At 40.4% G+C, this 16,158-nt stretch overlaps 1 protein-coding gene across 1 annotated transcript in view; it reads right to left on the bottom strand.

Moving 5' to 3' along the window:
* The window catches only part of SAMSN1 (SAM domain, SH3 domain and nuclear localization signals 1), a 114,709-nt gene that overhangs the window by 72,215 nt on the left and 26,336 nt on the right, over positions 1–16,158 (bottom strand). The window contains exons 4-6 of the mRNA XM_067542961.1: positions 13,412–13,452; positions 11,057–11,094; positions 5,645–5,731 (exon numbers count right to left, since the gene is read on the bottom strand). Coding sequence (XP_067399062.1) covers positions 5,645–5,731; positions 11,057–11,094; positions 13,412–13,452 — 166 coding nt within the window. The remainder of the gene's footprint in view (positions 1–5,644; positions 5,732–11,056; positions 11,095–13,411; positions 13,453–16,158) is intronic.

The following is a 16,158-nucleotide window of genomic DNA, read 5'->3' as shown; positions in this document are numbered from 1 at the left end:
GATCCAGGCCTAAGAAATTATTGTGTGTGCTCACATGAGTGGAGGCTTTTGGTTTTTTTAAACTGAGACATCTCCCTGGAGTCCTTAGACACTGCACTTCTGACTCTCAAGCCACTCACTTGGACGTAAAAATGTGGATTTTTGTGAGCCTTGGTTTAGGGATCCATTTTTAAAATCATGGCCAGGACATTTCATTTTACACTTAAATACGGTCAGGCATCTCCCCCGCCACACCCCGCCAATGTATCATTGCCTATTTAACTGATTTCCCCCCTAAACAAGAGGTTTAATGGAACACATTAAGTTTTGTCAGACTTATTCTCAATTTACCTATAAATAAAAAGCATCTAGCCCAAGTTCTGGGTGCTTTTGACGTACAATAAAAAAGATCCATACAAACCAATTATAAATCCAGCAGCACGTCCTCCCCAACATAGCCAAGATTAACCAACCCAAAGATCAAACCTAAAAAATAACTAGTACTTCTTGGAAATACCAACCCCCATGTCCTGTAAGGCCCTGAGAAAAGAGACAGGTACAACATTAACTTTTCCACTGATGACTAGTTTGTCATAATGTAGACCAAAGAAAAGAGTTAGCTCCGAAGTGAAAGTACGCACACAGAGAAAGTCTGTCAGCAGCCCCTCCTTGGAAATTGAGATGGCTCCAGCTAAACATCTGTGTTAGTTGCATATTAGGAATAATGGATGACTTCTTGCTAGGGCTCTGCAAAAGTGGCTGCTTTGTTAGCAGTGAGTGACGAAACAGGCAGAGAGAGTTGTAGGAAAGAGCTCTTTACTGTCGTGATTCATGCTCAGAGTTCTGCGTTTGTCCAGTTCTGCGTTTGCTTGACCAGCAGCTTGCATTCCTGAACTCAAGGTGTCACACCAAACAAGAGCCTTCCTGAAACCTGACTCACTTTCTTCAAACCCACTCAAACTACACAGGCAAATTTATTTGTAAAGATTTGGTGCACAATTTTTCAGCATTCCCTTTTAGGCTATATCACACATTTTGAAAGTTCACTTTTAGATTAAGCTTCAGGAAAACGGTTATGTTCCCAGTATGGTTATATATGCTCACACATATATAGTCAATAGTATAACTCGCTTTTCTCCCAAGGATTTGTTCATCACTGGAAGGCGAGATCCCAAAGTCTGTAGAAGCTGGCATCTTTTCTATCATCTTTTGCAATAAACTCCATCTAATGTTTGCAGGATCAGGGCCTTAAATCGCTCATACGATGGTGCAATGCCTGCTGTGAACGCTTTTGGCTTTTATCCATATATCTCCACAAGTTAACGAAGGAAAATGGCAATGCCAATTCAAGTGCCAATACTTTTGCCAGATTTGATTCAAATGTAGTTCTGCTTTGAAGTGACTTGGTAAAAATGGCATTCTAGGGTTCCACACTTATGTCCCAATCATTTCCATACCAGATTTTCTAACTGGCAGCCCTGCAAATGCAAGCTAAGAACTGAAACTCTAACTGGCTCGGGTACCGCTCCCATTAATAAAAAGTCCTCTGGCCAAGTGACTTTGATGTGGCTGCTCAGGCATAAAGACCACAGGTGGCTCTGCTACTGGAACTAAGTACATCAGTGTGTGGCTGCACAGATCAGAAAAGTATCCCGCTCCCCTTCAAAACGTGTGTGTTCTGTGGAGCCCATCATCGTAAATAAGGGGGGGAAATCTTAGTTTGTTATTACTACTATTATCATTGTGAGTAAGCAGAATGATTAAATACATGGAGGAAGATCTACCGGGTGAGAAGATGCCGTTTTTACGTAGTCACTTTGTGAAGCCGAATCACACATGAAACAAAAGGCTATTGGGTGTGTACCATGAATTAAATTTAGGCCAAAAAGACATAACACGGCAATTACCATCACTTGAGAAGAACAAAAAGAGTCGTACAACGTAATAATCAAAGCATCGCCAGTTCTGATCTGTACACATAGACTGAACTGTTCAGTCCACTGAACACAAGAAATGCACGCTTGTTTGGGCAAGCAACAAACATATGTCTCACAGCAATGTGTGTAAATGCTGGCCACAATGTTCCTACCACTCCGGTTTGGTAACGTGTTAGAGTCATTTGCCTTGGTGTAAATGACTGCACAAAGCAGGGCAAAGAAGGATCAGGCCCATTGGCTTTGAGAGGTGGGAACTTCTCCCGTTTGTCTCATTAGTGTTTTTTCTCTGAAACTAGTCATGACATTTTGAATGGCAACATTATTAACTGTTACAATTTTAGGAGAAATAGCCATTGAACCTAGCATTGTGAGCAAGCTGAGTAGAGAATACCCCACTATCTGACCTTGGATAACATGCATGTGTGGCATCACTAATCTGATTCATTCATTTTCATGGAGACCAAACAGCCAGCCACAGCATGATCCAGGGCATGCTGAACTCAATGGGAAGCTTTCCACTGACTTCAGTGAGCTTTGGATCAGGTCCTTGGTTGTGGATCACAAAATGGGTAGAGGACTCTGTGCTGTCCACCAAGTTACACCTAGCATGAGTTCATATTCTCCAGTAGACTTGCAGACCTTGAACAATCATCTCTGTTAGGATGAAAGTTTGATCAATAGTGATGCTCTGTAAATCTCCTTGTAATGATTTTCACCACCGTGTGAAAGGGACTTCCTTTGAAATAATTGTACTGGAGAGGCAGAAAGGGAATTTTTTTGTTTGTTTGACAGCCTTACTTTCTCTTCCCTCTGGGCCCCAGGCCCTTCATTGTAAAACCTGTCAAATTAAAAAATGTACACCGTTTCTTCTGCATGTTTTGGGTAATTAAAGAAGGTTAAAAAAAATCTATAGTACATCAGACACTGGAGAAAATCAGAAAAACTCTACTCTTCAATTCAACACATCTATAACCACCTTATTTTTTCCAGATGGCCAACATCTTCTGAAATATTACACAAAAATATTTTGGAAACTTTTGGTTGGTTTAAAAACAGTTCTATCTGAAGAAAAATGATTTCATTTTTTCCTCCAGAAATATTTTTATTACTTTTTTCCCCACAGTATCAGCCACGGTTCTTCTCCCACGCCACAGATCAGTAGGTCAGCTAGCCATCCATCAACAGGCCCTTTCTCCCTTCCTCTCATTGCAACAGCATGGTTCCCTTAAGATCATCCATTACCAAGATCCTCCTTTAAAGGCTCTCCTTTAGGATTTCTATAAAACCTGTTTGCACATTTTGTAGAAAGGAAAAACAAAAACCGTATAAGCGTTGAGCTAACAATACCATAAGAACAGCCATACTGGGTTAGACCAATGGTCCATCTATCTCAGAATCTGTCTTCTGACAGTTGTCAATGCTAGATATTTCAGAGGGAATGAACAGAACAGGACAATTATTGAGTGATCCATCCCTTGTTGTCTAGTCCCAGCATCTAGCAGTCAGAGGTTTAGGGACTCCCAAGGGGTGGTCCCCCTAACCATTTTGGGCAATAGCCATTGACAGACCTATCTAATTCTTCTTTGAACACAGTTATACTTCTGGCCTTCGCAATATCCCCTGGCAATGAGTTCCACAGGTTTACTGTGATTTGTATGTTTTATTTGTTTTAAACCTGTTGTCTATTAATTTCATTGGGTGACCCCTGGTTCTTGTGTTATGTGAATGGGTGAATGACACTTCCTTGTACACTATAAATGGGGCAATCAGAACTGCACACCACATTCAAGATGCGGGTGTACCATTGATTTATATGGTAGCATTATGATATTTTCTGTCTTAGTATCTCTCTTTTCTAATGGTTCCTAACATTATTAGCTTTTTTGACTGCAGCCGCACATTGAATGGATGTTTTCAGAGAACTATTCACAATGACTCCAAGATTTCTTTCTTAAGTGATAACAGCTAATTTAGACCCCATCATTTTGTATATATTGTTGGGATTATGTTTTCATATGTGCATTACTTTGCATTTATAAATACTGACTTTCATCTGCCATTTTGTTGCCAAGTCACCCAGTTTTACTGCTTGCACACATCACAACCAGAGGTGCTGGAACTAAGGGTGCTGGGGGTGCTGCACCCCTGGCTTGAAGTAGTAACACCAAATACATGATTTCCATCATCAGAACCTCCACTATAAAAATTGTTCCAGCACACCTGATTACAACTGTCTATCTCCATGCCACAGAGCTGTGGCCCATAGATTTTATTGGGTGCAGTAGTCCCTCTGACTTCACTGGTGCTACTCAAATATCCAGGGAGCCCCCAGGCCAGCTGGCAGAAGGCAAACTATACCATATCTCACATTAGACCTGACATACGCATTGCTCCAACTCACTGTTGTCATAATCTGTACCACAAACCTGTCATGTAAGGTACCAAATGCAAACTGGTGACACATCGGCCATTAATATTATTGTGTGCTGTATAAAAAACTATAGATGTATGTGTCTTATATGTTCTTAAAAAGCTGTTTTGCAAGCTGTGCATTAGGCCAGGCCGTCCTACAAAAAAGGAGTTTTGTTTTACCTGTTTCCCTGTGGCTCCAAGGTAAATTGAGCCAGGTCACATCACAGAAGATAATGAAAAGCACATCTGCATACAAGGTAAACAAGAAGGATGGATAGACTGCTTAAGGACCACAACAGGTGATGGAGCCTGGCAAAACAGGACAGGCAGAGTCCTGAAGATTTCGCTAGCAAGGCACACAAGCTGGCGTGTCAGGGAGCAGACACAGCTTAGCAGCAGCAAAGCTCACGCTTGCTGTGGCAGAGTGGTAACACCACAGCTCACTGCTCTGGATTACCTGAGCAAGACATTATACTCATGTGCTCAGCTGTTAGCAGAACTGGGCCCAGGCACGGCAGGTATAATAGACCAAGAGAGACTTAGTCTCCGCTGGTGCAGCCAACCACGACTCCCCGCCGGACGCCTGGGCCCCTCCTTGCTGGAGTGGGCTTCCGCTGGAAGTTCTTGCTGATTTATTATGCACCATGAAGGTTCCTAGGCAGGCTGAGGAGGCGGTTTCTGCTACTCATCTTCCTGGGTCCCTTGGACTCCCCATGGAGGTTACTGATGAACCCGGGAAGCTGAGTAACAGATACCACCTCCACAGCTGCCTGGGAACCTGAATGGCATGTAATAAATAAGCTGGTCTCTGGGGACGGGCAGAGAGCACAAGTGGCAGGGGCCTCAAGGAAAAGGGGTGTGTAAAGAAGGGGGGAGAAAATGGGGGGAGGAGAGGAGGGACACACGCAGCGATCGGCAGTGGGAGGGTGAGTGTGGTTGAGGATAGAAGGAGAGGAGAAACTGACGCAGTGAGCAAGGAGGGGGCGTGGCCTGGGATGGAGTGCAGATAAGGCCGCAGGCAGAAGAGGGAGGGATGGGGAGCTTCACCTGCCGCCCATGACTGAGCCTCATTCACTTCACTGCGGGGGAGGCCTCCTGGGACCCATAAACCACAGGATGAATTTCACCCAGAGTGAGTACTTGGTTTTATTTAAGCTACATTTTCCCACACTCCTCCTTTGGAGGAGGAAAATCCCAAGAGGACTTGACAAATTATTTAGCCAGATTAATTGGTGAAAAATGAGAAATTTTTCTAGGTGCCCTTTAAAATACTTTGTGGAAAATGCAAAATCAGCTGAAATATGTTTAGCAATTACCTTCAAGCTGACAGTGCCTTTTGATGTACGAATCATTCTCAGGCTTCTTGGAATTCTGCCAAAGTGTGCCATTCACATTTTTCCTGTCTAAAGTAAAAGCACAGAAAGCATTCACCTGCATTCATATCATATCTGTGAAATAACGGGAAAGTCTATAAAATAATATCAGAATGCAAATCAAACAAGCCCAACAGGACACGGTAGCATCTGTTCAGAATATGGACATGAATAAATGGTATTGCCAAAGTGGAAATTTGATGAATGGAATTTAGTGCGTGGCAGACTACATTTGCACCTTCTATTGACATTGCCTGCAGCCTCATCTAACACTATTTAAACATTAATTATTATTATTATTTTTTATTATTAATTATTATGTGAGCATGGTCTGAATGTCTGAGTAGCTCTCCCCTTGCTCAGTCAGGTGAAAGAAGGGGCACTTTATTTGCATAGGCTCTGTATCTGCATAAGGCCACCTAGGTGCTGAGCAGCACAATGGGAAATGGTCAGTTCTGACTGGTATTGGGTTACTGGGTCACTGGAGTATTAGCTGCAGGGGTAATGAAATGTTGTCTTCCTATTGTATAAACAAATGGCAGCAGAACTGTGCTTAGTGTGTTTTGATGAAAGATTCACTCTCATTTGAACAGAACTCAGCAAAGGAGTCATTTGGGTGCCAGAGACTGTAAAATCAAGCAGGAAGGGGTGGGGTCCCAAAGGGCTACCCTCAGGCATGGATTGACTATTTCCTCTCACTGTAAAAGGTAGAATTAATTATTTCTTTTGGAGTCTTTTGTTTTGTGAACAAAAGCAGGGACATTGCTCCTCTGTCAGTAGAAGGCTTTCCCATGAATGAAAGCTGACAGCTGAAACTCACTAAGAGCTGAAATCACTAAAGGAACTGGGAAACCTCAAGAGACTGATAGGAGCCAGCAGAGGCAACTTGGCAAGGCCAGGAGGGGACTTGGTGAGGTCCAGAGGTGGTGGGAGGTAGCAGTGGTTGGATGCCCGCAGACGGCAGGTGCAGCAGAGGGGACCAGTCAAGCTCGTGTCTGGCCATTGGCAGGAGCCAGCAGAGAGGACTGACAGAGCCTCACAACTGAGGGGGGACAGTGCAATTACGATGGTAAGTAGGGCAGGGGAAAGCAAGAAGGGAGAGGCAAAGGACACGCCCCACATACTCTGGGGTGGGGTGGGTTCGACTCATGGCCGAATTCTGTATGCACTGTTTTCCCAAACCAGTATTGTGTTCCTTCCTTCCTTTTATTCAAAGGTTTACTCTGTGCTTGCGAAAGGGGAAGTACTGTCTTTTGGGGGCTACCAGGTGATAGTGTGTGATTTCCCAGGTGACTGGGTGGGGGATCAAGCCGGTTTGGTGTTGTATCATTGACAGGAACCCCTAGATATAGAACCTGGCTCTTTGCTGCTGCCAGCTCTGCCTGGCAGAAGGGTTACAATTATATTATTGTTATAACCTCTGGTCTCAAGGCTTTGACATCAGCATTCTATGGCTTTCCATATATCTTTTTCTGGTCTTGCTTCTAGGGTTTATATAAATATCATTTTGATTTATAATGTAATGAACTACTTAGTGTGTATGAGCACCTTTTTCCTCTTATGGATGGTATCAGAACTGCCCAAACGTGTGTCTTGGGCACTATGCTCCTAACACAGATGCCATTTTAGCTCAGATGGGAAGGGACAGTGCTTTTGAAAGAAGATCACACTTCTCTCCCCATGGTAAGCTTCCAAGTGGCCATGGTGTGCAGCATAATGATAGCCATGATACTCCTAGATGGTCACAGACTTGTTACAATATTCTGGGCCTCACCCTGTTATTCTCAGAGAACTTTCATTACGAAGTCGTTAATTGGTCCCATGAAAATGACAGGAACCTGTTATAAATATAGAACTGAATCCTGTAGTCCAAATAACATTGCCTTTTATTAAAGTTTTCCTTATGTAAGGCTGCAGAATCAAGTGCACTATGAGCATATATTTCCTAAAATGGACATTAATTATGGGGGACTGTAGAATTTTTTGAAATGGGGATTGTTTATGAGCTATTTATGACACCATTAAGCAGTTCTTCATCCCTAATTCAGTCAGGATATAAAAAAAAAAAAAAAAAAAAACCCAACTCCTGAATACATAACTGCATATTTTCTGAGACTTCACACTGAAAATCAGCATTGTAACCTTTTCAAAGAGAATGCCTGCAGAAAATAATCACATTATTGTTTTAAAAGTTTAGCTGACAAAATAGTACCTATAGTATCATAGCTGATCAGATAAATAACAACATCATTTAAGAATAATATGTAACAACTCCAGAAATTTTGCAAAAAGTAAATTCCTCCAAGAGCAACTTTAATCATGATCTCCGGACTATTATTTTTAACAAAGGGGAATGAGAGGAGATTAATTCGATTAGATCCATTCTTCATTTAAATGAGTAAGCAAACACTAAACATTCTTCATCTCTGTCTCTGTCCAAAGCCAGATTCTTTAAAATCTTGATTTGGTTTTCTGCATTAATCTGGATTTTTACAGGGTTCTGTGAGTAGATGTAAACTGCAACAGCAACCTATCCTGATCCAAAGCAAAGAGAAGAATAGTAAGAGACCAGTACAGTTACCTCCAGAGCTCTTTAAAATCCTGAAAATCAAAAGGAATCTTACAAAAAGTGGAAAGGTACTCAAATTACTAAGGATGAGTACAAAAGAATAGCACAAAGCTGTAAGGATAAAATCAGAAATGCTACGGCATGAAATGAGTTGCACTTAGCATGGGACATAAAAGGCAGTAAGAAGAGGTTTAACAAATACATTTGGGGCATGAGAAAGACAAAGAAAAGTGTAGGTCCATTACTTAGCAGGGAAAAGGGAGCTAATAACAGGTGACACCAAGAAGGCTGAGGTGTATAATGCCTATTTTGCTTCAGTTTTCACTAAAAAAGTTAATTGTGACCAAATGCTTAACTCAATTAACATCAGCAAAAAAGGTAAAGAACCCAAGCCAGAATAGGGAAACTACAGGTTAAATCAGTGGTTCCCAACCTTTTTGGCTCGAGAGCCACAAATATAATTTTTATAACCCTGAAGGGTCACCTATCTTCACCAGCAGCCCTCGGCCCCTTTCCCCACTGCATCCAGAGGGAAGGAGTTCAGTGAGGAGGATCTCCCATCCCCCTGGCTGCAAGAGGGAAGCCATGCGCTCTGCCGTGCTCCCTGCTACAGGGTGAGGGGAGCACTGATCTCTCATCCCCTTGGCTGGAGCAAGGAGCCTGCACCAGCAACAGACTCCGTCTGTGTAGGAGCGGCTCCCTTCTGCAGCCAGCGGAAGGGGAGCTGCAGGAGCCACTCTAAAAGACCCCATGGGCCACTTTTGGCCTGCGGGCCATGGGTTGGGAACCACTGGGTTAAATAATATTTAGATAAGTTTGATGTATTCAAGGTGGCAGCACCTGATTAAATTAATCCGTGATATGTATGGAACTAACTGAAGCAATCTCTGAACCATTAGTGATTATCTTTGAGAACTCAGAGGACAGGTGAGGTCCCAGCAGACTGGAGAAGGGCAAACAAAGTACCTTTCTTTAAAAAGAGGAGCAAAGAGGACTCAGGAAATTATAAACTTAACTTCAATACCTGGAAAGATACTGGAACAAATTATTAAACAATCAATTTGTAAGCACCTAGATGATAATAGGGTGATAAATAGTAGCTAACATGAATTTGCTCAGGATAATTCAGGCCAAACTGACCTAATGCCATTCTTTGACAGAGTTACTTGCCTACTAGATGGAAGGAAGCAGTAGAGGTGATGCATCTTATTTATAGAAAGGCTTTTGACACAGTCCAACGTGACATTTCCTTAAACAAACTAAGGAAGTGTAGTCTAGATAAAATTACTTGTCAGGCGGATGCACAGCGGATAGAAAGAACACACTCAAGGAGTATCTGTCAATGGTTTGTGGTCAAACTGGGAGGGTGGATCTTGTGGGATCCTGCAGAAGTCTGTCCTAAGTGCCACACTTTAAGAAAGATGTGGACAAATTGGAGAGACTCCAGTGAAGAGCAACAAAAGTGACAAAAGGTTTAAAAACCTGACGTATGAGGAAAGGTTAAAAAGACAGGGTATGTTTAATCTTGAGTAAAGAAGATTGAGGGAGGGGACCTGATAAATCTTCAGATATATTAAGGGTTGTTATAAACAGGCTGGTGATCAATTGTTCTCCATGTCTCCTGAAGGCAGAATTAAGTGGTAATCAGCTTAATTTGCAGCAAAGGATATTTCGATTAGATATTAGGGAAAACTTTCTAACCATAAGGATAGTTAAGTACTAAGCCAGGTTACCAAGAGAGGCTGTGGAATCCCCGTCACTGGAAATTTTAAAGAACAGGTTAGACTACCACTTGTCATGGATGGAGAGAGTAAATTTAATCCTGACTCAGTGTGTGGGGACAAGCCAGCCCAGCACTTCCTCTTATAGACAGGTGTGGTGTTGGAGGTGAGCCCTTACCCTGGGATGAAAAAAAAAATCAAGTATCCACAAGTCCAGACAGACTGTTAGATGCTAAAGAGCACCCCCTTTTGGAAGGCCTCATTTGATAACAGAAAATCCAATGCATAAACAAAACTTTCATCTGAACATTTAGCTGGGTGACCAGGTCGTTCTTAATCCATCTGTCCCCCACCTGAGTCCAGTGCCCACCTCTATCCAGGCTCTTCCCCCAGGGTTCTCTTGGTTCTGGTCTTTGCCCCAAATGTTAGTTCTCTTGCCTCTACCAGATTAAGATCTTTTTCCAGAGTCAGGGATGAGGAGGTCCATCCACTGGGGCTCTTTTCCATGGAGAATGGGTGATACTTGCCAAGTTGGACTTCCAGCCAGTGTCAAAGAGATCCCCTGGCCTTCTTGAATGCCTGCGAACTGCAGTCCTATTTTTATGAGGTTCCCCTCTGTAAGAACACCACTTATAGGCTCCCTATTCGGATGGGTTCTCCAGAGAGCTCCCCCTCTAGGCTCTCCTGCTCAGGCCTCTCTTGGGAGCTCCCCTCCACAGAAGCTTCCTGTCTCCCTTGGGAGTTTTCCTCTAACTGAACTTGGGTAACCTTTAGAAGGCCCAGGTGTTTGTTTACCCATCAGCCACCTGGGGCAATCAGTTACCTCCAGGTGGGCAGTCACAGGCAGATTCAGCCCTCACTCCCCACAAAGGGCAGCTGCCTCGTGACAGGCATGGACTAGATAACCTTTTGAGCTCTGCTCCAGCTCTTCATTTCTATGATTTTATTACATGCATTTTCCCTTCATTGGGTGAGCTGCAATATCATGAAAGCAAACCAGAAACTTAACTAAATTTTATTCTGAGAAATTAGCAAATGCAGAAAACGGTTTAAAAAGTTACTAACCAAATGCCTCATTTTCAGACATGGACTTCTGGATGGATCTAAAAGAAATTAAAGAAATGTACCATTAGCTGACATTTAGAATTAACAAGCAAATGAATTTAATCAAATACTGATATTTTCAGACTAATTCTTCAAAAGCAGTGCCTATGGATTTAGCTATGCTACTCCCACCGGCTTGAATTAGAGTTTGTCGGCTTTTCTCATACACACAATCACACATTCCATAACGGAGTTTTGAAAGCTTACAGATATTTGTTTTGCAAACTGTTATTGTTGGGGTCTCTTTCTGGAATGGAGAAGCATTAATAGTATAGTTAAATAGCCTGTCAAAAAGACACAAATTGATATTTTTCCTAGAGATGATCAGAACTATCCCAGAGCTGTAGGCCTTTAGAAGCTGAAATTTGCTATCTTGTTAATGAACTGAACCAAAACCCTGGATCTGAGAGAACTGAATTTAGAATGCCAAAAAATTTGGGTCCAAATTTTCCACCTCAATCTCCTATGTGGTTTTTGTATACCTGTATTTGATATTAATACACCCACAGACTGTGCTAATTCTTTCCACATGTATCCATTTGCAGTCATTTTGCTTTATGGATTCTCAGACGTGTATACCAAGTTCAACTTAAAAAATAAACCACTCTGGATCAATATGATGATAGCCTATGAATTAATTTATTCCATCCTATCCACTTCCCCCATAACTTGTAATCTGTGAGCTGCAGAATGTTCCACATAAAATAGACAATTTCTAATCCATCTGTAGTGATATTGTTTGAGCATCAAGATGGTTGAATAATTCATATGAAATAACATTTATTCTAAACCTTTTTTAGGTTGAGTGAATCAATTTTCTTCCTACTTACTAATTATTTATAAGTATTGACCAAACAGTCTGGACTTCCAGATTAGGAGTTGTTCACTTGTTCAGAGAGTTTTGGCTTGGATTATTCACTGTTGTTTGCATAGTGTTATTGGTCACCTGAGTCATATGTTAATGTTTTTATGCAGTGATATAAGTTACTGAAAAAATTTAACCTTGACCTGGTCTTCACTGAAATGTCTTACCCTATAACTATGCCAATTTAAGGTTATGTTGTTTTATTGCAATACTTATACAGTAAAAGTTCTATCGTGGACACAGTCATACCAATGTCAAGGTGACATAGGTCAATATCAAGGTGATATAGTTACTCGCCTTCCCATACACTATAGTCTATACTGGTATAAAGCACATTTATACTGATATAACTACACCCATTCTAGGAGGGTTGTACCACTTTATACCAGTATAATTAAAGTAGACAAGCCACATGGGAACAATGAACAAATCACAAATGCTGCAGTTACCAGATATGAACAACCATTCATACTAAAATTCATTACACATTTGAAACTTGTGAACCTTTTCACAAGGACCTGGTACTTACAAGAATACTCACCAACAACCAGTAAGACCTCACAAATCATAGCACATTTATAAATCGTATTCCTAGCATTTGACCTGATGAAGAGTAAGACCATTGACCAGGACCATGAAGTTTTCCCTTTGTCTTTGAACACGATGGTATCTAAATTTCTCAACAATAGTGGTTGGCAACATTTTTCTGAAGTTAGAGTCTTACATTTACTTAGAGACTACATTTAAAAAAAGCAAAACTAAACACATAATTCATATGGAGTCCAGGGATTATCATGTCAGTCATAGTCAGACAGATGAGCTGTCCTTCGAACATCCTTATTAGATGAGATTTCATCTCTAGCAGTACAATAACTTGCAATCTTAAACCAAAAAAATTAATTCTCAGTAAATTCCTCTACTACCTCCTCACTTAGTACTTAGTGGCCATTAGCCCAAATCATAACACTAGCTCACACATAACATACTCAAACCAGGCTGCTGTCACAGAAATACTTTAGAAAATACAGTCTGGTTAATCCAAATCATTTTGCAAACTAATTTTTTATTTGGATTAAACACAATCAAAAACCCTTCAGAAGATTATCGGGTCAACAGTACAACCATGCCAGAAACTGGGTTATCACTTAAATCTTTCAGAAAAACAGACATATGGTTCAAGCAAGCTCTGATTAACAAGGACTCACTACACTTGATTTTGAATGTGTTGTTTCCTTTATTTTGGATGAAAGGCTTTATGTATATAAACAAGCAATGGCCAAAGAGCTTTAGTAATGCATTTTGAACTTGTGACTTGCTTTCCAAGGTGCAGTACCTCTAGAACATTGATACGCTATTAATGATACACATACAATTTATAATAAAATGACAAGGCTAGGAGGTACAGACTAAAATATAGACAATATATAGAACTTGAAATGATCTCAACTTACTTTTTCTTTCTTGTCAGTGTGTTCTCAAAATCAGAAAATTCCTTTAAAAAGACAGAAAAGCATCTATGAAAACCAAGAATGTTTAATTTACATATAATATTCTCCATACAACACAGATTATGTCTTTCATAATCTTTTTCTATTTGTGTTTATTACATACTAGTATGTAGCGTCTTTTCAATATTTTAGGTTAGGGAGACACTGTATAATGGCAAAGATATGTAGTGAAGTCTAGGTAGGCTGGTTTTCAGGGGCTTGAACATATATACCTCCCACTGAGCGCACAAGACTCTGAAATGGATACTTCCAAGTATAACATCTCTGAAAAATCAGCCCACATTACCCTTATCAGCCAGCAAATGCCTTGTTTCTTGAACAACGTGATTCCTAGAAATATCTCCTCTAAAGTACAAAATAACCACATGTGTTATGAGGATATAGTACTTGCCCATTGCAATAGAATGTGGCTTTTGAAGGGAGCAGAAAGATGCAAGCTGTGTGGTCTTTGGTTACATGCATACAAAGTCAGAGTTTGAAAGACAGTAAGAAACTTTGAGATGAATCCTCACTCTTATATCGGCTGGATCCACCCTGGTCTTGAAGTTAAGCTTAACTTTAGGACAGGCTGCAAAAGACAGACTGGGACAGGACAGAACAGAATCTCTGATCACAATATTATTTTGATACCTTTTTATATAGAGTGTTGGGCAATAAATCAGTTTCATGTCTGTTGATGCCTGAGTTGGAAGCACAAAATGAGGTAAAAACACCTGTGATGTACTCTATTTCTACTGGATAGACAGAGATACATTCTAAAGAAGAAAAAGTTTATTATATATAACACTTTACAGTTACTTCCCCCCCCCATTTTATTTTAACTATGGGAGGGGGCAATCCAAATGTGGAAGTAGTTATGTATTCAAAGCTTTTTTACACCCTTTGCAGGTGTCTTTTGAACTGTGGGTTAAAAGGGAATACTTTCATAAAGATTGTGTGGGATTATTTTAGCTGAGGTGGAAGGTTCTATTAATATCCTGGCATTTTGATTATTACATGTGCTTTTTTTTTTTTAGAATGTTTATGCATCTGGAGATTGGTTCACTAGTGCATGCACAAATCAAAAGAATAAACAATATTCAGTCTCTGCTTTGAAATACTGCATGCAATTTAAGATAAACGTCTTGTGGATTGAAGCACAACATTTCAGTCTTGGGATGCCCATGTGAGGCTGTTCAGGAGCCTTAAGAGAAATGGCTTCATTAGATTAGGCTCAGATCCTAGCACGGAGGACTCCACATCACAAACCAGAATTAATGAATGCACTTTCAACTCAGGCAAGATCTACAATTTAGCTAGATAAAAGATTACCTTTTTTAGTGTTCCAAATTTGCTACCTCATCACAGTACCTATCAGGAAAAAATATTGTGTTCCAATATTGAAAGACTATATGAAAGACTAGGGAGAGTTCACAGGTGTTAATTGTAACACTTTTATAGTGCTGTCTCTGATAAAGGTGTAGAGAAAATTGTGGAAAAGATCTGAGTTTACTTCTCCCCGTATATACAGTGAGTTTAGAGAGGCTGAAAGAGTAACGTAGCCAAGCGATTCTTTTGGAAGCACAGTGCCAACCACTGCTCTAACATATCGATATATGTGGATTTTTCAGTAATGTTCACTAGAGGAAGAATTGTGCCCAGGTGTCAGAGGCCTTAGGTTGTTATTCTTAAAGATTAAATGCCATCCAATTCCTTAGCAGGTCTCTGCTTTGTGCTGAACTGCGGTCAACTGTCCGAAAAAGAACTTCATAAACCGGAATCCATCTATTGGATGTGATGTCAACTGAGAGAATATATTGACATCTGACAGGAGAGACTCCTAATTCACTTGTTGGAAAATACGGGAAGATTAATGCTAACAGAAGATTTTGAGGACACTTGAAATTAGCTCTCTGTGTCCCTCTTTCTAGATTGAAAAAATAAGATCAGAAAACACCAAACTTCAATTTATCCACCCATCCAGAAATTAATTATATTAGTAACCATTTATTGTATTATAATTCATATATTTTAAAGCCAGAAGCCTGGGAAAAAAAAAAAAACACAGTTTCATTCTCCATTGGCAATGAACATGAGAAGTGTAGGTACAAGTGTTTGCGCTTTGATTTCAGATCTATGCTTCAACCACTTTTCTTTAAATTTACCTAGAAATGGTGTTACACGGTTTTGCAGGTATGTTCATTGGACACACTGGAGCAATATTAAAGTATGGTAATGGTCTGAAAAAGACCATATCAAAATTGTCCTTACTTACTCTATAGTCCTGCTTCTTGCCATGCCTGGTTTAATTTAGGCACAAAAATAAATAAATTATTGTTTGCACTGCAGAATCAGTGCAGCTGCGGAAGACAGCTGGCTTCTCACCAGCATATTAACAAGATTTTTGGCTATATTGTAATTGAAGAATCTTTATTATTGGTGATATATGAATATATATATTTCAGATCCCAGAGTTTTCAGGGTCGGCAATTAGAAACGGCATATTTTCATGTGCAAATGAAGCAAATACAATGTAGAAATCTTTGGGTGAGCTGATAGGAAACTGCCTGGTGTCACTTTTACAGTCCCTTTTCAAAACACAGTCATATGAAAAATCTCCACAAACAAATTTGCAGATTAAAAATGTGAGGCAGTTATATTTTTATATACTATATAAACTAAATCAGTATTATAAAGAAGCTGTAATGTGA

This window comes from Emydura macquarii, unplaced genomic scaffold (assembly GCF_026122565.2).
Source record: "Emydura macquarii macquarii isolate MOO-44397 ecotype Brisbane River unplaced genomic scaffold, CSIRO-AGI_Emac_v2 contig_75, whole genome shotgun sequence".
In the NCBI taxonomy this organism is placed as follows: domain Eukaryota; kingdom Metazoa; phylum Chordata; order Testudines; family Chelidae; genus Emydura; species Emydura macquarii.
Note: the sequence above shows the minus strand (reverse complement) of the source record. Positions and strands in the feature narration are given on the sequence as shown.